Source organism: Psammomys obesus, unplaced genomic scaffold, assembly GCF_907164565.1.
Source record: "Psammomys obesus unplaced genomic scaffold, mPsaObe1.curated_primary_1811, whole genome shotgun sequence".
NCBI lineage: Eukaryota > Metazoa > Chordata > Mammalia > Rodentia > Muridae > Psammomys > Psammomys obesus.
Window position 1 is genome coordinate 41,035,353 of NW_026587216.1, and position 24,398 is coordinate 41,059,750.

General features: G+C 43.0%; 1 protein-coding gene across 6 annotated transcripts in view; it reads right to left on the bottom strand.

Moving 5' to 3' along the window:
• Esrp1 (epithelial splicing regulatory protein 1) overlaps positions 1 to 24,398 on the bottom strand; it is a 53,278-nt gene that overhangs the window by 21,011 nt on the left and 7,869 nt on the right. For 4 of the 6 annotated variants that reach the window (XM_055603447.1, XM_055603446.1, XM_055603445.1 and 1 more), the window contains exons 5-13: positions 13,360 to 13,458; positions 13,196 to 13,250; positions 11,618 to 11,728; positions 11,368 to 11,500; positions 11,232 to 11,274; positions 7,599 to 7,900; positions 6,530 to 6,748; positions 4,228 to 4,426; positions 39 to 207 (exon numbers count right to left, since the gene is read on the bottom strand). In XM_055603447.1, coding sequence (XP_055459422.1) covers positions 39 to 207; positions 4,228 to 4,426; positions 6,530 to 6,748; positions 7,599 to 7,900; positions 11,232 to 11,274; positions 11,368 to 11,500; positions 11,618 to 11,728; positions 13,196 to 13,250; positions 13,360 to 13,458 — 1,330 coding nt within the window. The remainder of the gene's footprint in view (positions 1 to 38; positions 208 to 4,227; positions 4,427 to 6,529; positions 6,749 to 7,598; positions 7,901 to 11,231; positions 11,275 to 11,367; positions 11,501 to 11,617; positions 11,729 to 13,195; positions 13,251 to 13,359; positions 13,459 to 24,398) is intronic. The other 2 variants (XM_055603441.1, XM_055603442.1) reach the window with 2 other exon arrangements.

Below are 24,398 nucleotides of genomic sequence, written 5' to 3' on the forward strand. Positions count from 1 at the left end.
GTTTCTGTCCCTTGTTGTCACTTCCTGTTTCACCTTACCTGGGGTAGTAAGCGGTGTAGTTCATGAAGAGCTGAGTGCCCGCTGGGTAGTACGCAGCGGAGGGCTGCAGTGCCCGTGGATTCAAGAGCAGAGAAGGCTGATAAATGGCAGCTTCGGTAGGAATCACTGCTGCAGGAGCCGGGAACGTGTAGGAGGGAGGAGACAGGCCTACACAAGCAGAGAGAGACTCTTGAGACACAGTCCGTAACAGCTGACACAGATACTAGCACTCAAGCTCTAGTTCCTCTGCCACCTAGGTATTTCGTAAAGATAACTTTTTGTGTGTGTGTGCATGTGTGTGTGTGTGCGTGCGTGCCCACGCGCACTAAGTGCACGAAACAACCCTTAGGAGACGGAAGACGATGTTAGGGACCCTAATCCTTTAGTTAAAAAGAGTGAGCTGCCACGTGGGTGCTGGGCACTGAAACCAGGTCCTCTGCAAGAACAAGAAATGCTCCTCACTGGTGAGCCATCACCCTGGTGTCAACTCTACATTTAAAGGGAAAGGCCACCACAGTTCCTTACATCCAAGCAACTGCCTTTTGATTATATGACTGTTTTCTACCCTTTAGCATGAAATCGGAGATTAGGAAAAAACGCTGTAGCATGCATTATGCTAAAGCATGTGAGTGTTGCAGGAATTGCTTCCCGGGAGCAATAGGGAACAGATGAACTCCACATTATGCTCACCTACAGGCATCCAAAAGAGAGACTTTGAAGCTAATCTACACCTTCAGACCTATAAAAAAAAGTCCAACCAGGAAACAGTTCCAGAGAAACCGATATCTAAGTCTTTCCCCAAACCAGCTGATAAAAAGCTGGCTTAGCTGGACAAGGTGGTGCGTATCTCTACCGCCAGCACATTATCTTCAGGACTCCAAAACCAACTTAGTCTATGTAGCAAGTTCCAGGCCAGCCACCAGAGCTACACAGTGAGAAAGCCTGCCTCAAAAACTAAACAAAACCAAAACAAACCAAACCTCACATATACAAAAAAGTGGCTCAAATTTTCATTAATAAGTCTAGGGGCTGAGGGTAGAGCTAAGGGGCAGAGCACATGCACAGCCTAAGTGAGGCCCGGGTTCGATCTCTAGCACCATGGGAGGAGGGAGAGAAAACTTTATCTTCTAGACAGCCTGCGTTTCCCTGCTCAGAGCTCTCTTAGGCTGGAGCTGCTGGTGGCCTCTAGATTCCACAAGTAGCATGGGTACACTAGCTGGGGCACATGCACCAGATGGAGAGAGAGAACGAAGTTGACAGAATCTGGGACCACTGACTTTAAGCAGCGTCCACACAGAATCCATTAGATTCTGTAAGTTGCAGAGACCCAAAGGGTAATTTTCCCGTCTGGCTGCCTTTGTTCTCGGAAGTCTGTCCAGCACTGTGAAGAATGAGGTAAGCAGTTTCCACCACGGGGTTCTGGTCTAACACATACACCGAGTACGCACAGACATATTTACTGTTACAGCGCCATGCCCCAGCCCGGGGCTCTGTGCATGTTAGTTAAGCATGCTACACTGAACTTTCGAGACAGTTTCCTCTTATAGCCCAGGCTGGCTTCAAACCATAACACTCTTGCCTCAGTCTCCCCAGTGCTGGGATTCGGGTGTGTACACTGATACCTGACTGTGGGGCCTCTTTCATGTCACTGAAAACTCTAATGTTCAACAGTGATAAACTTTTCAATTACACTGACTGGCCTTCAAAATTCACAGAAAACGGCCCCTTCAATAGAGACTGGGCATGTGGCTGGCTCAGTGCTGGAGCACGGGACGGTTCTGGGTTCAGTCCTCAACACCGCACACTGAAAACCCCAGATCTTAAGCACGACATAAAACTATGTAGTACATGCTCATAACTTGCTTGCAAAATCAAGTCACTCATAAGTATTATTCATGCCATTAAGACAAATATAGGTGTTGAGACTATAGCTCAGCGGTTCTGCACTTGTCTAGCAAAATCAGGACCCTGAATTTAATCTGTAGCAATACAAAAAGAGAGAGAGAAAAAAATATGTATATGTATATGTTATGCTTCAAAACAAAGAAAGTAAGATAAAAATTGACAAGAGTTGAGAAGACTTGAGCATTGGTCAGGTAGATGTGTGGCTATCTCTTATTTTCCTAAAAAAGAAACCAGCTGCCTATCCACAGGCTAAAAAAATAAAGTTGACTGTGAAAATGAGGGGTTTTCTTTCCCTTGAGCCCTGACTGCCCTGGAACTAGCTCTGTAGACCAGGCGGGCCTTCAACTCCTACCCGCCTGTGCCTCCTTGCTGGCATGAATGGTGTGCACCACCACGCCTAGCTTAAGCTGACTTCCTGGTGAATTAAGGTAGCACAGTGGAGTGTACAGTAAGACTATTTCAGCATCTGTCGCCAGTTTCATCAAGCAGGTCTTTAGTGGGAGATGCCAGCCCCATCAGTATTTAAATTTCTTCAAGTCTTTGAGATTGAACAAAAGGAAGGCAGGTCTTTGAGGCTTGTGTGTGGTATGATTAGGCAGCCACCTAAAGGTGGGGGTGCAACAGGCAGAATGCAAGCACATCAACACCAAACTTCGGATTTTTAAAGAAATTATCTCTTCCGCTAAACAGACAAATGATCAAATTTTTGGTAAAAAGTCCTGTCTTCATCTTTTGGAAGTATTAAAGGAACCAATGACACAGTATAATATATTCTTTAAAAACTGTTTTTAAAGACTAGGTCTTCAGAAACGTAATTTTACATTCATAAAATACGGATTTAAAATTCCTCCTTTGCTGAGTGAGAATTGTGGCTCAAACCTATAGCCCTAGTACTCAGGAGGATGAGGACATCATTCAGGTCCAGGCTCAGGATGGACTACATACTGAACTCCAGGCCAGCCTGGGATACAATAAAACCCTGCCTCAAAACTTGAAAGAAAACATATTCTGCTTTCTTAGAGCTTGTGAAAGGAAGGGAGTGAAGGGAGTCTATAATACACTAAACCAAAAAAAAACATGGAGAAACTCCTTTGTTTCATGAGGGTTGATGGACGGTGACATCAAACGCTGATTTACTGACAGAAGATATTTGAGAATTATCCTAAAGTATTTTTTTTTACACTCAATCATAAATTTCTACAACCTTATACTTCTTAAAAATAACAATTAGATATTCACCAACAGCAAGCAGCAGGTAAATGGAATATTAGAGTTCAGGAATTCCAACTGTAAAAAAAGGATTAAGCCCCACCACTCTACAAATAGTACTTTATTAAACAACTGATCTAATTGCCCCTTTGCCTCAAAATAAAACTCAATGCCTAAAACTGCGTACTTTCATAGAATCAAGCAAATCAACCCAGTGGGCTTTCCAGTTATCTTTAAACTGGATCCCAAGTTCTTTAAACACACCCAACACACCTACAAGATATGCCTACCTAAAGGTAAAAAACTGCACTAAAATGGCTCATGTTTTAACATCAGCTTTCCAAATGCTCCTTACTCATTAACTAGAACTTGGCTTCCAGACTACGGGGCTTATTCCTCTCAAACTGGATTCCAGACAGCTTGCACCCAGTTGCCAATGAGCAAGAGCACAGCTTGGAATTAAGCACTGATCCTGTGATCCAATCAGACATTGGCTAAATTTACGCATTTATGCATAAATGTAATTCACTTAGTTGCTCATTCCAGAGATCCTGGATAGCAAAAGGAATGTTCTCCAGGTTATCGTTTTAAAGACGCATTTGATACTAAAAAAAAAAAGTTAAGAATCCAAAATGGACATCAAATCATCCTTCTTAAAAGTTTACCATGTAAAAGAACAATGAATAAATAAAAAAAATAAGTAAAAGGCAGAAAGGAGAGGATGAAGCCAGATGTACGCTTTGCCTTCAAATGCGTATTAAGTTATGTACAGAGCCAGGTGGCCTCCCAGAGTCAGTGCTTATCTGGAGCACACTAAAGCTTCAGACCCCAAGTGCTTATCACTGGAAAAGCAAGAGTATGATTTGAAAGGAGGTATTTGTAGCATCTCTAATTATGGGTGTCCACAACCAAGGTCTTAAATGATTATCAGAAACTAGTGATTTCAGATGGGAAAGCCTTATGTAACCACCTCACCTGCCTGAGAGAGAACCACGGGCAAGAAAGTGACGCGAGCAGCTTCAGCACCTACCAGCGTACAGCGTAGAATAGCGCCAAGACCCAAGAAAAACTTACATGGTAACTTACATGGCGGTGGGGATAAGCCATTTCGATTTAAAGTTCCCCCCATTAACACAAAGCTCATCTCCTCAGCTGAACACTGAAAGACTTCAACATATCTGTCCTTCATGGTTTTTTTATGATACTTCTGCGCAGCCATGAATGCTCTGTCTGCAGACTTCATCTGGATAAAGGCATCTCCTGACGGGCGTCCCTGAGTGTGCGGGGGAAGAATAGAAACAAAAGGAGACTGTCTCCTTCAACAAGGAAATCAATGGTCGCTTACACAGCAGGCAAAGTGACAATCACCCATAGGACAAGTCATGGCAGCCACAAGATCTGGGTGACAGTGTCCTCTACTCAAGTCTGACTTGGGTTTCGTTCCCTAATCACCAGAGTTGGCCCACAAAAATCCTGGATAAAACGTTCTCAGAGATCACGGTTGAAAGCGATCCTTCTAGGTTTCTACTAAGTTAGTATTAAGTTTACAGGACTCTAAAAAGTCTCGTTGTGACTCCAGCTCCAAAATATAGGATTATATATTGGATTTTTTTTCTCCTGAAAAATCCGATTAAATATCATCTGATGAGAAAAGCTAGTACCATATCCTCCTACAGGAACTAAGCAAGCCCACATTGTCCTCTGGCTCTCGGGAGGTTCCTCTCTGACCTGCCACGCCCCTTTAGCTTGCCCCTCACCCCACGAAGCCTGGATTGGAATGTGTCTTGAGGGTAAGCAACAGGAGCTTCAAGGAATGGCACTAGGGGCTAGATGCCCCCTGCCATGCTGGGAAGCTGTTCTTCTCCACAGCCTCACTCCTTCCCCATATACTGCTCAAGGGAGTATTCAGAGGCAGGCTGGTTTGCTTTGTTAGCTGAAATTGCCCTCTTGAAAAGCAAGTCTCTGTGTTTGTGCTGCAAACAACTAGAACTCCTTGGTACTGTATTTGTACATGAGCGGCATTGGAGGGAGAAAAGACAACTAGTTTATAGGACTATTTTAAGTTAGTTCTTCAAGTACCCTAGGGAATATTTATATTGTACCACCGTACAAATTATTACCATGCAAGTTACCATAACAGTCACCATACCAGGGAAATTAGCAACAAACCCAGTCCAAGATGAAAACCTAATATCTTCCAGGTAGTAAGAGCTTGGCCATCATCAAAGAAGCATTTTTTTTTCTCCAGGTCATGGAGGTCAAATGAAAGGCAAATCTGTCTACTGTTGTTAATCAAAGGGTAATGGTCCCAAGGTTATTAGAAAATGGTGACTTGAAAGAAATAATTCCCTAGTGAGGCTGGCTTGTGGTGAATTGTGTTTCAAAGGACTCTGACCCGCAGCATGAGCTATGCATTGTCAGAGTAACACGGTGTATAGCTTTCAGAGACCAAGTGTTAATCTGACACATGCTGGTAGCAAGGGCTCAGGAGGTTGGGACTACGCGTGCCTAATACCATGCACCTTCTCATAAGTGGGAAGACAGTTAAAGTAAACAGTCCTCCAAGTGTGAAGTGGAAAATTAGTAGTCAGAAAAAAATTAGTATTTCCATTAAAAGCCTGTGTTCAATCCTTAATACTCTGAATAAAAGTCTTCCTTTCTAAAATGAAATCCTTTGCTTTTAACAGAGTTCTGAACTTTTAAACTAGTGCTACATGGCCTGTGATTACTTACAAGTCTGTCTTACTTAAGACAGCACAAAATACTAGTCAACTGTCCAGCACCCAATAGGATTAATTTTGTTTACCCAAAACTCAAGTGGCACCAAGCAAGTAAATACTTCCTGGCATACAGAAAGAATTCAGTCAGTCTCGGATAGAAAACCTTTGTAGTTATCCTTTGATACAGCTGACACTAAGATCCACACACTGCCACAGACTGCAGCGCTCTGGGCCCTCATTCTACTGCAGGACAGTGGACACCTGACGCACGTCTAAAGAGAATCCCAAGTATCTGCAATGGGTCTTTGCTTATGTTTGGCCTGTGACCATTCTCACACCAAAAACAGCGGAGTTGCACAGTTCAGTAGCTACAACAGGAAAATGCTGTATACACTCATAATACATTTGGCTCCTCTCTGATGTTGCTGATAAAGGGACAGATTTCTGTGATGAAATAAGCAGAGCTGAATTTCAACTACTACACTAATACAGTGGGCTAATTTTTTGGAGTATATCCTCAAGATTTCTTACTCTTACAGCTGAATCTTTTCTTAAGGACAATGTAAGACTCAGGATAATTGTACTCTTCCTAGAATGAGTACTTGGTAACCAGAAAGAACAAGCAGACACACCTTTCCAATCAACAACCACCTTACCTGGTGATTCAATACCATGTGAACCCCATGTGTGCGGATGTCTGTGGAGAACTCCCCCAGGAACTCCAGGATGTCCTCTACTGTGGCAGCGTAGGGAAGACCTCGGAGGCGGACGCAGTCTCTTACGGTGGGGGGGGGCACAAACTGCTGAGGTAGTACTGGGATAACGGGAGGGGTCGGGAGTGGAATCAGAGGGGCAGAGGAGAACCGATTCAGCACCTGTACACAAGGCAGAACACAAGAGACTCAAGGGTCTTGCTGCTCCTCTGCTGTCCTACAAACCACCACCAAGAATTCTGCTAAAAGTGCAAACTCTAGGGTATGTGTGTAAGCTGCAGAGTGCATTTGAGCATGCAGGAGGCCCTGAGCTAAATCCTCAGGGATACAGAAGGGCTGGGCTATAATCATGGCCACACCACAAAACTATTAAAAAATATGACTCGATTTCTCTGGGGGATCCATCCTTTAGGGGACTCGTAAGTGCAAGAAGTTTAAGAGGCCCTGACTGACGGAGGATCCATGCATTTCCTCCCAGAAAGTGTGACATTCGTTTCTGTCCAATACATGAGGCATGGTGGCACACGCCTGCGATCCCAGCCCTCAGAAAGGGTCCGTTAGCTTAAGGCTGGTCTATCTGCTCTATACAGTGCGTCTTAGGCCAGCCAGGCTACATAGTGAGACACTGTCTTTAAAAAAAAAAAAAAAAAAATACAATAAAAGAAATCTAGGCACACACTAAAATACAGTATACTTATCAGGCGGTACGATCTGGGTAAATGTATTTAAAAATCTAGGGCATACTGTAAAATATGGACTTTTGTGATAATTTATTCAACTCCATTTCACAGAGTTTTCCCTTAATATTATCTTCCCGCTCCAACTCTGGACTTAAAAAAATAAAGAGAATGGCCCCAGGTTCCTCCATGCCAGTTTTAAATTACTTTCTATTCATTTCTTTCTTACGTCTGTGAAATTTCTGTCTAGGAAGCATTTAACACACGAATACACACCACAATTTAATAGAAGAAAAGCGTTAATGCAAGGGTTCCAAGAGACCTCTAAGACGGACCTGCTGAACCTCAGCCGCCGTACTCCTGAAGAGCTCGATGTATCTTTTACCCAACAGGTCCTTGTGCTTCCTCAGGGCATTCTGCGCATATTCCTCACACGCAAAGAGCACAAATGCATCTCCTGTAGGCCTCCCATCGGGATAGGTGACAAACAGGATGCCTTCCTTGCCCCCAGTGATGGGGCAGTGCTGTCCGAAGAAGGCCACCACCTCCTCAGCCGTGGCCGTGAACGGGAGCCCCCGCATGCGGACGATGACCTGGTTTTCCTTGGAGAGAAACTGAGCCACCTCATTGGATGTCCCTAGAGAAAACAAATGGAGAAGGGTTAAGAGAGCAACATTACAGATTTAAAATGACAAAATTCCTGGCAGTGTGTATGTTGCTGGGAAACAGGCCCAGGACCTTGCCCTGGCAAGTACACTAACCACTCAGCGACATCCCAGGCCCTTCTAGCGAAGTTTGGAATTTACAGTTAAGATCCACACCACTACCGGATTCGTAATGAGAATATCCTAGGACTCAGAGGCTTCTTCCTGAAAATCTGAAACTTCCCATAGCACTTTAGTATTAAGCTGTGGCACGTAGTATTAAATAATACTTTCTAAACAGAAATTACATAGACATAAGAAAGAAATAAAAATATTTTTTAAACTGGCATGGAGGTACCTGAGGCCATTCTCTTTACTTTTTTAAGTCCGGAGTTGGAGTGTGAAGATAATTTTAAGGAAAAACTGTGAAATGTGCTTACTGAAATGGAGTTAAATAAATTACCACGAAATCCTGCAGTATTCTAAACCATCCCTCTTAAGCTATGAAGCTGGTCAGACAAACCACAGAGTAGCGCCTGTTTTCCTCAAAGAGAACGAAAAAGTCTTCATGGCACACAAGGGTCCTCGGTAGGGAGAAACTCTGCGGTAGGCTTTGCCTAATGAAAATGGCCTTGAGTTCAATGTCCAACCACACAACAATAACAGAAGGCACAAGCTGTGGATCCAGGATGCCTAGATCTCGTCTTAGCTATCCTGTCCACTAGGGCATGACTTTATTCAAGTTTAACATCCATGCCTTAGTTTCCACATCTGCTAAACTAACTACTTCATAAGCTATGAGAATGAATTAGGTTAATAAAATATATTGTGGTTATAATTTCTTCATTGCCTTTAATTAAGAAATTTTTGTAAGGGCTGGAGAGATGGCTCTGCGGTTAAGAACACTGTCCGGCTCTTCCTGGAGTCCTGAGTTCAAGTCACAGCAATCACATGGTGGCTCACTACCATCTATACAGGGATCTGATGCCCTCTTCTGGCAGCAGGTGTTCGTACAGATAGAGCACTCACCTACATAAAATCAATCAATCTTAAAAAAAAAAAAATTTGTAGAGAATAATGAAAATATGTATGCACAGTTGCAATATTTACCAACATTCTGCCCAAACCACAGCACTGCCATATAACTAGCACTAAAGACTAGTTACCAGTTTCTCCTAACGAAGCTTATCATGCAAAGCACATTCAATGAAATCCAGCTAACTTGTCTTCAGTTTGCAATGTGTTTACCATCAAAGCCCAGGATGCAGGAAGACCCCAGCAACTCCAAGTCCTCAGCTATTCCCCAACCAATACACTAAATACTGCTGCAAGACTTCAGAAATTTCAAGTAAAAAGCAAAGCCTAACCTTTGAAGCCATAGGACTTTGCTAAATAAAGTGGCAGAAAAGAAACATACTAGAAAAATTGGAGTAAAAGAATACTTTTGTAGAAAACGAGTTTGAAAATTGGAAAGATGGACCAGTGCTATATTACACAAAAAACTTGGTACTTAAATAAAAGTTACCCTAGTATAATCTGGCACCTTGCCAAAAATTTATTTAAAAGGCTTCAATTCTTAGACTCAGTCCTCCTACTTTCAGTAGGCTCCATCCTGAAGAACAGTACACACTAACAGAAAATTTCACAACATAGTTAAAAATAAGCTCTAGGAATTCAGTAGGAATGTATAAATACATGGTATATAAAAACACATATAAAATAAATATAATTAATGAAATTTAACATGAGATGTTCAGAGTGTATTAAAAGAAATAAAGGGTTTTTTAACTTATTATTTATTACAATTTATTCACTTTGTATCCCAGCTGTGAGCCCCTCCTTTGTCTCTTCCCAATCCCACCCTCCCAAGAAATAGTTTTAAAACCACATAAGTAGAACAACAGAAGCTTAGAAAATAGATGTCTAAAACCCACCACTAAAAAAATAAAATAATAAGGGTTAGAGAGATGGCTCAGCGCTTAAGAACACTGGCTGCTCCTGCGGAGAACTAAGGTTTGATTACTAGCTCCTACACAGTGCCTCACAACTGCCTGCAATCCCAGTTCCAGGGATCCAATGCCCTCTTCTGACTTCCATCAGTACCAGGCACACGTGTGGCAAACAGATATACATGCAGAAAAAACATTCATACACAAAACTAAAAATAAATAAAAATATTTTTAAAAAAAGTCAGCCAGCTTCATGGCTCATGCTTATTATTAATGCAAGCACTGCAAGGCTGAGGCAAAGGAAACCTCTGGAGATCAGGGCCAGCTTGGTCTACATAACAAGTTCCAGGTCAGCCTGGGCCATGACTAAAACCATCTCAAAAATCCAACCAGGGCTGGATCAGTGACTCAGTTGTTATGAGCACTGGCTGACCTTCCAGAGGACCTGGGTTGAGGTCCCAGCACCCAATAGGTAAGCTCACACCTGTCTACAATCCCAGTTCCAGGGGATCCAATGCCTCTGGCCTTCTTAGGCACCGAGCACAGGCATGGTGCATACACATGCAGGCAAAACTCATACATATAAAATTTTAAATTTTTATTTTAAATCTTTAAAACAAATAATCAATGAAACAAAGTTATTATTTTTTGCATCTTCGATTTCAAAGTTATAACCCAATATCCTGGGGGAAAATATCAACAAAAAAGTTATATATGTGAATTAAAATGTATTATAAAACTTATTATATATACTACATTCCAAATAAAAAAAACTGGAAACCTAAAGTTTTAAATCTTTTTCCTCCTCTGTTCATATTTCTGTTAAGTACTAGATCCCTGGAAATAGACTGGGGCTGTAAGACAGCTCAGTGAGTGGCACCTGTAGTGCAAGCCAGACATTTTAAGTTCTATCCTTAGAACCCAAATAGAGGTAAAAGGAGTGAACTGAATCAATAAAATTATCTCCCAAAAAAGAAACTACCATGGTCCTGGGCCACTGGTGAGTTCAAAAATTCAGAGAAAATCTAGAAGTAGATTTGGAATAGCCTCAGGGACTGCAGGTGGCCGTTTCCAACAATTCAGCTGCATTTCTTTCCAGAACTACCCTCTCCTCTTTATGAGACTGTGTATGACCTTCCACCTTTATATGGTCTCATTCTTAATGGCTACTTAGCCATAGTAGATTGGCTCAGGCCTTAGGGCAAATGTTACAGTACATTAAATTCACCAGCAGTACTGGAAGTTTCTTCTCCCTATTTATAAACCAACCCTCATGTTTTACTAGGAAAGAACCATTTAAGGTCCCAAGAATCTACTCAGTGTGCATGGAAAACTTCTGGTTATCAATGACATCTACTACATAAAAGGAACTCACCTCCAGCAATTTTAAGAAAATCTTCACCTGTTGCTTTGTAAACCTAAAAAAATAAAGAGACATTAAAACAGTTTCTAAAATGCCTATCGTACGCGAACAGTGGCGAGGTCAAGTATGTCTGGCTGGGAGCACACACCTCAATGTACCGGGTCCCCATGTGATGCTTGTGCCTCTGGAGGGCTAGGTCTCTGTGCTCCTCACTCACGAATCTGACCAGAGCTTCCCCATTCCTCCGTCCCTGAGCGTTTAGACAAAGTGCTGCGCCACCCCTTTGAGGGAAAAGAAAGGGATGGCAGGCAGGGAACACACAGTGGGGAGAAATGTCAGAAATACAGAAAACCCTGCACTCCTTTGGAACTGAGTGAAACAAAGAAAAGGAAACCCACTTGGCAATATTGAGTCCTTTAAAGAACCTTGCAATATCTTGGTCCGAAGACTGCCAGGGTAAACCTCGAGCCCTCACAACCGTGTTGTCATCAATGAGTTCCATCTTGCTGCTGTGAAAGAAACGCAACTTCATGTTGCTAGTCAGTGCAAGGCAAACCACCTGGCTACAAACAAGGCCGCTGAAGAGCAGACTGACGTGCACTGCCAACTGCCAACTTGGAGCTGGAGACAGCTCAGAGAATTTGCTGTGCCGCTGTAGAAAGATGGCGGTCTACGTAGGTCCAAAGCAGCTAGCTCATCCAGAAAAGCATCTGTCAGCTGCAAGATCTATCTTTGCTGTAAGATCAAAACCATCTGAGATCAATTCAAGGGAAGCAAAAGTCTCTCAGTACCCTTACCAGCCTGACCTAGAATAAAGAAGGGTTTTCTTGTTTGCTTTGTCTTGGTTTTGCTCCTGTCTGTTTGAAGACAACATTTCAATAAATAACCCAGGCTAACCTTGAATTTGACAACTCCCTACCTCACCATCTGAGTACTAAGAGTCCTGCTCTGAGCCACCATACTAAGGTCAAGCGGGGGTGGGGTAGGACTTCAATTTTTTTTTTTTTTTTTTTTTCTCACGAAGGGAGCACACATTAGGCACTAAATCCAGCTTGACAGCAAGGATCAGAATAAAGCTACAATTAACCCACATTGGGAATGTAAGCATGTGGTCAGGAGACTATTAAAGTATCTCCCCTCATCAAACAGGAGTGCCAGCAAGCACAGGGTGTTTATGAAAACACTTGGGAATCTCCACGCCTTAGTGAGTCACTTGCAAATCACCCATTATACACCTTGACACCTTCTGATGTTCTGTCTGTCTCCTGTCCATATTTTCAGTAACCCTAGGACTTTTTCCTAATGAGTCACTTTCTCTACCAAAAAAAAAAAAAATCAGTGCTGAAGTCTCTCTACTGGCTAAGCTGTCAAAAGTTTCTACCCATCAGCAGGTGCCAGACAATCTCACAAAATTCATGACAGTAACAACAATCACGTCTACCTATGATCACAGAGACATCACTTCAGACACCTCCCTAGATGTCCACTGTGATAAAGGAGAAAAGGATGGCATACGTGTAACTTACCCCATGAACATCAAGAACTCCTTTAAAGATCCACTTATGTGCACCACACGCACAGGCTAGAGAGCATTTGGTACTGGAGTTACAGGCAGGCGTGCACTGCCTGAGGTGGCATAAACCCCAGGTCCCTGCATGAGCAGTAAGCACCCTTACCCAATGAACCAGCTTTCCATTCCCTCCAGAACTTCCAAATCCCATGACCTTTCCTTTAGAAAGGGTAGACAGACATGAAGACTAAAGTAAGAATCACAAATGCCCTCAGTCAATGAGCAAAGATGCCAACACTTCACTAAATTTTAACCTCGACCTGTAAGCGTGCTTTTAAGGAACAGATGACCTGACAATAAGAGATGGTAAGCAGAGGTTTAACAAAATTAGGAAAACCTAAAAAGACTTAAATGTCACAAGTAAGAACAAACCCAAGGGTCAAATGAATAGCACTCAACCACTCACCAAGTGCCACTTTCAAATTTGTAGTTTACTCTCTCCGGATCTGAAAATCTGTGATCTGAAAATAAGAGTGCACAGTCATCATTCTGGCAACTGCACAGCAAAGCTGTGCCCTGAGATCAGAAGCAAGGCTGCGGGAATCCAATTACTACAGTGACGATACTCACTATACGGCTCTGAGATCATTGCTAGGATTATGTTCCCCATATCTTCAACTTGAGAGGCTCCATATCGGGAGACGGAGTCGTTCTTCTCAAAGTTGAGACCTGTGGGGCTGAGTTAAGGAAACATTTGGACGGGTAAAGGAAAGTTACGCTAGGCAGAATATAAATTTGAAGCCAGGGAAGTTCTTAAAATATTTTAGCACGGCTGTTTCTCAGCAGCCAGGACTGCATGCTAAATCCTGATGTCGCCCTCTTTGCCCTCTTGTACTAAGTGGCCAAGTCAGCCCTATCCTGGGCGTTACCAGTAAGAAAACTTTGGTTTACTCAGGAAATAGCAAAGGCATGAAAACTGTGTGCACTTAGTGTCAAACCAAAGAAAGCAACAAATTCAATTAGAATCCATTATCATGCATAAAGGCAACGACCAGGTAACCTAAAGATAGGGCTGCCAGTCAAGACCAGGAGATCTAACATTTGCAATTCACACTTTGGAACATAACATCATTTCATGCTTTTACTCAGAACTTCCCTTCTGGATTACGTTTAGAGCCCATTGGGAGATATCTTCAATGGTAATAGATACAAATGCCAAGATCTTTGACAGCAAGTTCTAAAAATAATTCAAGCACCAGTAATGTTTGTTTTTTGTTTTGGTTTGGTTTGGTTTTTTTTTTTTTTGGGGGGGGAGGTGTCAAAATACAGTTTCCTTGTGTATGTAGCCTTAGCCATGCTAGACTGCTGGCCCCGATCTCGTGATCCACCTGCCTCTGCCTCCCTGAGTGCTGGGATTAAAGGGGTGCGCCACCGTGCCCGGCGTCATGTATGTTTTCACATGGTGAAATTACCATGTTGCCCAGACTGTGTGAACTCCAGGGCTCGAGCAATCCTCCCACTGCAGGTTCTGAGACTGCAGGTACATACCACGACCAACCCTAAAAGCTCCTTGACCACATCAACATACTTTCTGAGTAAACCACATTTTATAGTATGTGCGAATTACAACTTTTTTGTATTTTATTCATTTGTGTGTGTAGTCTTTTGCTCTAAACACTGGCATTCAGTGGGTGGGGCTGCTTTTGCCACAGCCCGTATGTGGCAATGAGGACACCTTTCAGAAGGTGATTTTCCTCAGCCACCACATGGCTCCCATGTCATCAGGCATGGCAGCAGCCTTACCTGCCGGTCCAGAACACATTTTTAACAGTACGACAGGACTCAAATACTGTAGGAAAGCACCTTTTCTCCAGCGTCTGGAATAAGGCTCTCGTCTGTGTTATATTTAGTAGAACTTAGTATGCTTTATAGCATACTGTTACCTATCTGATATTTTTAAAAGTTTAAAAACTATTAAAAAAAAAGAAAGAAAGAAAGATAAGATCCTTATGGACTACTTAGGGGAAAAGTAGAATACAAAACTATTCAGAATCTAGTCAATCAGAGTCAATACCACAAATAGTTCTTTTCCATCTCTTTAAAGCCATTCCCCACCTTGTCTCAGTAGGGACAGTTCCCAGGAAATGACGTAACCCCACTAAACTTCAGCTTATCAAAATGCCAAAGCTGTGACAACCCCCAGGCCCTGGGCTTTGTGTGAACACTGAGATTAAAACCCCAGCACACAAAGCAGATACCTAACACCATGCTCCCCGCCTTCTGACACTCCAGTGCCATTATGACCAGACATACATTTATGACTCAAAAAAAAAAAAAAAATCTGAACTGTCATTGGACAATTATCAGTCTCCCATGGTAGGTCAAGCCCACCCCTCTTGTCTCTCTGCCTTTCTGCTGTCTAGTGAAGAAATTTTCAAGGAATTAGGGTCAGTCCTAGGAGATGTTAAGGAAAGACAATGTCAGCCTACTGGGGTCAAAAGCCCCCACCTGGAGGAGCTATGGGGAGGACACATGCCCTGTGTCAGCAGGGGAGTCAGGAAGGGCTTCTGGGATCTTTAAAGAATCAAGGAATGGAAACCAGCCCTGCTGCACAGGTCTGCTAGCTCAGGCTCAGTGCCTGCCCCACAGTTTAATGAAAGGGCAGTGGCAGTGGGATTTCCGTGTGCTGTGTGACTGCAGGTCACAGACGACCGGTGCCATCTAATAGTTTGCAACAGCTCTAATGTCACCCTGTACCGCTCACTCTTACAGCCCAAGAATAATCGCTAAGTATTTTGGAGAAAATCAGCCAAGTAAGGGCCAGCACGATGCTAGGTCAAAATGGGAGGTGAAAAACTCCATGAGCCGACACACGTGTGCACCTTTGAAAACCTGGAGAAAAGTGCCCGTTTCCAGGAGAGTTGACACTGGCTCCTCAAAGGATTTATACAACCAGAACAAAGAATGGATTTTAGAGCCTAAATTTTCAGTTATCTGATCATTTGTGAACTTCTGACCACAAAGACAGACACAGCAATCAATGTTAACATCCTTTCCACCCCAAAAGAAACTGCCAAGGGATGATGAGGTTTGAAGAAAAGGGAGTATAAAAGGATATGCTGATAAAATTATTCATCATGCATCTTTCTTGTCTATGCTCAAGTTCCATAAAATACTCATGTTAATCCCTTTGACAATGCAGCCCAGAGTAACTGGCCCCCAGCACCGAAGCCTTCCCTTAGCTGATCCAGGCAATTCTGTCAGCTTGTGTCCTTCTAGGAAACTGCTCTCCTCAATTGTACTCCACACTTCCTGAGCATGGACCTCACCCTCCTTTGATCTCACTCACTCGTCCTCAAATCTAGTTCTACGGAACGTTACTGTAGTGATACAGCAGGGAAATGAAGATGAAAACGATTGTGTCCTCAGTCCCCATAGCCTACAGGGAAACACCTGTGCAGCAAGTACAATTACCCGTAGGCAGTGTGGCCAGAAAACCCAGGGTGCTCAAGACAAAACATGTCCTGCTCCTTCCCCAAGGTCTGCTGGACAACTACAGATGCTGGCGCTCTGTGCAGAGCTGCAGGCTGTCACCAGCAGGGGAGGGGGAGGGGCTCTCCTGTCTGGGAGGCCGCGAGAACCAGCACCACCCAACCCACTTTCATCATGTACAAAGGGGCCCTCTTTAGAGCCCCTTTGACAAGAGATGAATCCACAGGTTTTGTCTCATGTACAGGTTTGACATTTCTTGGAGGCTGTTGTTTATTTGAGACAAGCCTGGCTCTGTAGCGCTGGCTGGTCTGGAATCTGCCTGTAGACCACACTAGCCTTCAACTCTCCATCTCAATGCCTCTGCTGAGATTAAAGACCATATCCAACTGGGTGACTTTTTTTTTTTTTTTTTGAGACAAGGTTTCTCAGGGTAGCCCTGGCTGTCCTTGAACTCAGATCTGTCTGCTCGACTCTTGAATGCTGTGATTAAAACTGTGTGCCACTAGAGCCCAGTGGTTTGATATTTTCTAATCCTACTTCTAATGAATTTAGTTTTCCTTTTTATATCATGATTAAGCACATCAAATATATAAATAAATATACATATATATAAAAACAATTCTCTAGAAGCCAGTGTGAGTTTGAGGATAGCCTACTTTACATAGCAAGTTCCAGGACAGCCATGACTACACAGATAACATGTCTCAAAAAAACAAAAAAACAAAAAAAACAAAAAAAACAAAACAAACTCTAGACAGATCGTGTGTGTGTGTGTGTGTGTGTGTGTGTGTATACACAAGGGCATAAACAAAGCCATTTCAAACACCATTTTATGTCATCACCTGTTTCCTTCACTTCTCATATATGCCATCATCAGGTAATAGACATCAACACCAACAAAATGAAGACATTAGGATTTAGAAATGTTCAACTCAGTTTCTCAATGGTAGGTAAGGAACTGGAGTTGTTGTGTAGCCAGGCTTTGACAGAATGCAGAATACAGAAGTTCCTGCTCCAGGTTAAAAAGCTTTGCTCCATTTGCTTTACTTTGAGCAATACTTTGAAGAAAAAAAATGGCTCAGAGGTTAAGAGAATTCACTGTTCTTCCAAAGGTCCTGAGTTCAATTCCCAGCAACCACATGGTATCTTATAACCATCTATAGTAAGATCTGGTGTGCAGGCGGAATGTTGTATAGATAATAAATAAATCTTAAAAAAAATTAAATTTGTAAGTCAAGAAGAGAGATAAAAGTAAAAACAGTCTCCTTTTCTTGTGTTGAAACAGATTTGCAGCTAATGATTTTTTACTAAATTCTCATTTTTAATTAAGAATATGTCACTGGCCTTTAGCTAATGTGGTTCTTTTTTTTTTTTTTTTTTTTGGCTAATGTGGTTCTATATAATACACACCAACATATTTCCTTTTGTGCCACCAGAGACCAGCAGCTCAAAGCTGTAACAACTTTTACAAGTCACTGGACCTGCTCCATACCCCAAACTCATCATTACATATGGGTGTGCATGCACACACACCCCTCTTCAATTTTCTCAATCTGTTTCCTTACCAAAACTGAGCACAGAAAAAAAGGGAAGGCTTTCTTTCTTGTCTTTTGTGCACGCTAGGAAATGCACCACTGGTGAGTTGCATCCTTAGGTAAGTTTGTTTTGTTGTTGTTGTTCTAAAGCTTTAGCACTTTCTTCCTGATATCAAGGTCAAGCACATTTTGAATTACTTGCTTGCACATCTGGTCCTGAGAGAAGAGACAAGCCTGCACCTCCTGACTGGCTGCAGGGCCAGCCATGCAGCTTACTCACAGTGCCTTCCGGCAGCCACAACAGTGCAGACAGGCTCAGCCAGTTTTACAAGCCAGAAATGCCAGGAGGGAATAAAGAAGAATACAGCCTAGCATGGTGGGAACAAAAACCCACATTTCAGGCTATACTGAACAAAGCATCTGTCCACAGAGAGGCTGGAGCAGGCGGATGAGGCTGTTCCAGCAGCAGGGGCCTTTCCTTCATCCCCACCTTTGGCTGCAGGCTTAGCCCCATAAAGCTCATCTACCCTCACTTACTCACTACACTTGACCTCTTTCCTGATTGCCAGAAAACGGACACACCTGCAATGCATTTACTTCCCACACATAGGACGATCTCTCTCAAGCTACGTTTTTAGCTTGTATCTAGGCCAATCACACATAAAACACTAAATACATTAGCTAGGGAAAAAGTAAGTTTCAAGTCTCAGAAATTCTCTATCAAAGCCCTGCCCAAGAGTCTTCAAAAGACAGTTGCGTTACCTCCCTGTTGTATTTACAGTGTTTTATGTTGCCAGGCATATTAAAAAACCTGGAGTACTGAAAAAGGAATAGCACACAGCAGCAGTACACCAAGAACCAACATTTCCACAAGCACAGGACAAAGGGTAAAGCAGGAAGTAACAGGTGCTGTACAGGCTTTTTCAAAAATTAAACATACGGCTAAAGAGATGGCTCAGAGGTTAAGGGCACTGGCAGCCCTTCCAAAGGACCCAGGTTCAACTCCCAGCAACTACACAGCAGCTGACAACTGTGTGTAACTCCAGTTTCAGGGGATCTGACACACACACAAGCAGGCAGAACAGCACTCATTAAAACAAACAACAACAACAGTATAGGACTAGAGAGATGGCTCAGAGATTAAGAGCACTGGCTGCTCTTCCAGCAGGGCGTAGGGTTTGATTCCTGGATCTCAGTTATAGGCTATAACCCCAGTCCCAGGGATCAGACACCTTCCTTTAGAACCACATAATGGTAGTATATACACACACAGAGGCAAAAACCCACACACATTTAAAAAAAAAAAAAAAGATCTGGGCTGAAGATGTAGACCACTTGCATAGTACGCATGAAGTCATGGGTTCAAACCCCAGCACCACATAAACTCTATGTAACAAGCTGGAGCACTTGGGAGGCAGAGGAAGAGGTTCGTAAGGTTTTCTTCCATTACATGGCAAGTTTGAGGCTACCTGGGACTACATGAGACCCTGTCTGTCTCATTCACACAACTAAAAAGACAATGCCAGGCAGTGGTGGCAGGTAACTGTAATCCCAGCACTCGGGAGGCAGAGGCAGGCGGCTCTCTGTAATTTCAAGGCCAGCCTGGGCTACAGGTGAAGTTCTAGGACACTGAGGGCACAGCAAACCTCCTTATACCAGAAATATGATGAGAAAAGTATCTAAATTCTTAGTTTAATTCCATTTACTCTTTAAAAAAAAAAAATCCCTACCTAACAAATCCTACTTCCTGGTGCTGTTAGCATAATGAAGGGCCAAGTAAAGGCATTTCAGATTCTCTGAGCGGACACACCTAGAAGCATGCAGGCAGGCACCAGCCAACAGAGTGAGCGGCAGCTCACAGCTGAACTTTAGCTACTTGGAAGGCAGAGGGTGCAGGCTCATGAGGTCACACCAGCATCAGAGTAAAACGGAAGGAAGAAAGGGAGGGAGGGAGGAAGGAAGGAGGGAGGGAGGGAGGGAAAGAAGGGAAGGAAGGAAAGGAAGAGAAGGAAGGGAAGGAAGGGAAGGAAGGAAGAAGAATGGATGGACACACAGAGTCTCATTCCCATGTGACTAGCTGGGGATGGCCTCGAACTCCTGATTTTCCTGTCTCTGCCTCTCTTGGGCTGGGGTTACTACGCGCATCACCACATAAACATCTGGTTTGTGCAGTATCAGCGATGAACATTAGGTATCAAACCCAGGGCCTCCTGGGTGCTAGACAGGCACTCTGCCAACTGCGCTACATCCAAACAGAATCTACTTCTAGAATTAAAGTAAACTAACCTGCGTGCTGACTGGAACAAGCAGGGGTTCCAGCTGCCTCACTTACTACAGACCACAAGCCAAGGTATGTGCTGACCTGTGCCGATGAGGATGAGATGCCAAAGACAAGTGAGCCCATCCCCCTCCAGTTCACACGGTGGACTACCGAGCACTCCGTAACTGAGCACTTCAGGATACTTTAAACCATTTTCATATGAAAAGCTACCTAGTAGGGACAACCAGTGCCCTCTCATAATCCATCTTTTAAATCAGGTACTGGTATGTCTAACTACAACTGTCCTGTTCAATTAATCATAAACCTCATGCAAAAACGAGCCAAAATCACAGTATTTTACTAAGACAAGTTAACAGGACCATTTACCTGAACTAACATAAACCCGAAGCTTTCAAAGTTCTCCAGCCAGTGTCACATAAGGTTTAAAACTTTTAAGTGTAAAGTAGTTCAAACAAGATTTTATATCAATAAGGAAGTCCATTTCAAAGCTGCTGGCAGCTGTGTTCTCTCCCTTGATATTCCCAGTAACCCAGGAAGAAAGCAGACACAATCGCTAGGCACTGGATAACATGGCTATAGGCACCATGGCCTTATTCTTTTCAAATCTTTCCTATTTTAATATAGGGAAACTGAGGCTGACTGCCAACAACTTAACTCTAACACGGGAAACTCCAGAGCTCATGTTTTTTAGTTTAGTTTTGTTTTCTGAGACAATGTCTCTGTGTTGTCCTGGAACTCACTCTGTACAGGCTGGTCCTGACCACCCGCCTTTTCCTCGCAGGCTAGAGCTCATGCTTTTAAGCACTATGCTACGCCAGCTTTGTTTTTACCCTATGAGAAAAACAGGCTAATGCAGTAGTAACACGTACGCACATCCACATCACACACAGCCATCAGAGGCGGCACAGAACACGGTCTGCCAGTGTGAGCCTCCAGACTACAGCCTAGCGCAGAACATAGACTCACAAAACAGAAAAGCATCTTCAGAAGCTTGACCTACGTCAGTAGACAAGTGGTCTTAGTTCTGTAATATGCCAGAGGTGGTGGGGCATGATACAAACCCAGCACTGGGGAGGCAGATCTCTGAGTTCTAGGCCAGCCTGCTCTATCGAGTGGGCTCTCAGCTAATCAACTATACAATAATTCTCTCTCAAAAAGAGAGAATTCTTTCTCAGAATAATTAGGATATTTGTATCTGACAGGCAGTAGAGGCTCTCAATTATAAAAACCTCTCTCGGGCAGGGCATTGTGGTGCATGCCTTTAATCCCATCACTCTGGAGGCACAGGCAAGCAGATCTGTCCATAAGTTTGAGGACATCCTGGTCTACAAAATAAGTTCTAGGACAGCCAGGACATACAGAGAAACACGGTCTTGGAACAAAAACCAAACCCAAAAAACAAACCCACAAAAAGCCTACTTCTTAGTTTTTTTCTGGCTACAGAGTGGGGTAATATACCCTTTCGGTGAGCTACTAAAGCGCCAGGAAAGACTTTTGACATCTCACAAAACCAAAGTACACAAACACACTCTACCACCAAGCCTTAGCCTGCATGTCCTTTCTTTCACAAGCTCATTGTATTAGACCATCACAAGTAAGTCCTTAATAAAGGCTTGGTGATAAAAGTAAATATATAGTTATATGCCTTCGCTGATGAAAATAAACCAGTTCATGATTAACAAAATGAAGCGAAAACAGGTTCAGAAGTAGATATTATGGAGCACAGCTTGAGGCTGGGACAGGTGGATCCCTGTGAGTTTGAGGCCAGCCTGGTATGCTTATCGAGTTCCAGGACAGCCAGGGCTACATGCATACATTTATCTTGAAAACAAAACAACAAAAAACCAAGGTTTAGAAATCAGAAGGAAACAATTCAATTTCAGGGATTAAAAAAGCTATGTTAGCAAATGAATAAAAATCATTTACAGAACTGGTTCTGTGATCAACATGTCAATATAAAACAGCTAGTTTAATTTCTTAAACAAAAGGCCCAAGCGCCACCTCTATGACCATCCTCTCCCCACCTCACCTGACTGAATGCATTGCAATGCACAGCTCACCTGACAGATAAGGCCTTTCCAGTGGCATTGTGTAACTCAAAAATTGCTAGCACACCTGCAGTGGGAATTACTCTGGAAGCCTCAACCAAGACTAGAAACAGCTTCAGAGCAAACACAAAAACACGAAGGGAGAAGTGCTGAAGGAACCAGAGCTGCAGTCACCAAACTCCTAAACCTCCCTTTCCTCACAGAAGCCATCCTTCATTTACACAACATGATACAGTCCACAGAGCTGTCATCTGGGGACCTAGACCCAGGCAAGTTCAGCTCCCACAGAGGCAAATCTGTCTCAAGACCCAGCTACAAAACTTCACCAATACCTTCGGCTTCCTTTTCCACCATAAAAGACCAACACTGGGGCCAGGGCTGGGGCGAGAGGAAACACTTGCATAGAAAATAACAGTATTCTCATCTTTTTCATCGTCTATAAGTACCTTGAAAAACCACACAATGAAGTTCGACAGTTTTGTTTTGGTTTGTTAAACTCAAGGTCCCTGATTTCTCTACCAAAAACAAAACAAAAAACTATGTTAAACACAAAATTGCATGAAGACACAAAGTAATTATTGTACTATACAATCCAGTAATCACAATTCTCGGTACTTAGTTCAAATGAATTTAAAATTTATGTCTATCCACAATTATGTATAAAGATGTTTAAAGCAACTCTATTGTCACAACTGGGATTCAACAATGTTTTCAGTAGGAGAGCGAATGAACTGTGGTGTCTGCAGACAATAACGCCTCACTAAAAGGAGAGCAACTAGCCGGGCAGTTGTGGCGCGTGGCTTCAGTCCCAGCACTTGGGAAGCAGATGCAGGTGGATCTCTGTGAGTTTGAGGACAGTCTGGTCTATAGAGCCAGTTCCAGGACAGCCAGAGCTACAGAGGAAGCCTATCTTGAAAAACAAAACCAAATAAAAACAGGAGGTAAATTATCAAGCCATGGAAATATATGTAAGTACCTTAGACCTGCATTGTTGGCTTAAAAAGCCAAAGAAGAGACTACTGGTATTTCATTTTGACTACAAGATGTTCTGGAAAAGTCAAAAGCACAGCGACAGTAAAGTGGTCACAGAGAGGGAAGAACACGTGAAAGTCAGTTCTGAAGAACATACAACTGTTCTACAGTGCTCCAATGTGACAATGGTGGGTCATCCCGTATGTGCAAGAGCGCACAGATGCCCAACTCTAAACTGAGTTAATGCGCCAAAGGAGGTTCAGTTTTAACAACCGTGCGCATGTGGCACTCGTCCGGTGAAGGAGGGGTGGAGAGTTGACGGAAAATCTGTACTTTCTGCTCAATTTGCTCTGATCGAAAATTATTCTTAAAAAGAAAAAAAAAAAAAAGATTTTGGCTGGGTGTGATGGTTCCTGCATGTGACCTGAGAACACGATAGGAAGATGTGGACGCGGAAGCACTGCCTAGGTTCTGAGCAAGCCCATAAACCACACAGCAAGTCCCCACTTCAAAATGAAACAGAACAACCCAGTAGCCAAAACTTACATTCTCATTGGACATAAAGTGGAGAAATATTCCTATCACAGCATCACAGCCACTGACGGTCCAAACAAATCCACAAATCTATACTTGCGTTTTAAAAAAAGAAAAAACCAGCTGGGCAGGCTGGTGCATACCTCTAACACAGGCCTTTAAGAGGTGGGGGCAGGAGTAGCAGGAGTTTTCCATCATCCTTGATGACACAGCAAGTTCTAGGTCAGCTTGGGCTGCACGAGCCTGGCTCAAAAAACCAGTAAGAGTTAAAGACAAGAATACAACTATTTGTAGAATAAGAAAAAATTTTAAAGTGTGACAACGGCACACAACTAGCGGGACAGACTCTCCATTTGACAAAACCATCAAATACATTTAATGACTCTCTCCCTGTTCCCAAATTCAGGACCATTTCCATATTAATAAGGAAAGTACTGAGTGGTTTAAAAGGACACAGCTCTTTAGGTCAGGCATGCTCAGATGAACACAGCCCATACCCAGAGTCAGTGTCCTCTACCCCTGAAATTGGTTTGGCAGCCTACTCAGGAAAATTGCTTCTTCGAATAGAAAAATTAACTGATTACAGCAGAAATGGACAACAAAAAACCACTGCTAAGAAAACATTTCTAAATTAATAGCATTTCTAAAATGTTAAAGATGAAAAAAAAACCATTAATCAAAACATTTCAAGTGAGTTTGTTTTTGTGTAAAAGCAGAGTCTCAAACAGTCCCACACTGGCCTGAACTTTCTACCTCACTCAGGATAAACGCCAACCTCTGAGCCCTCTGCCTTTACTTGCCACGCAC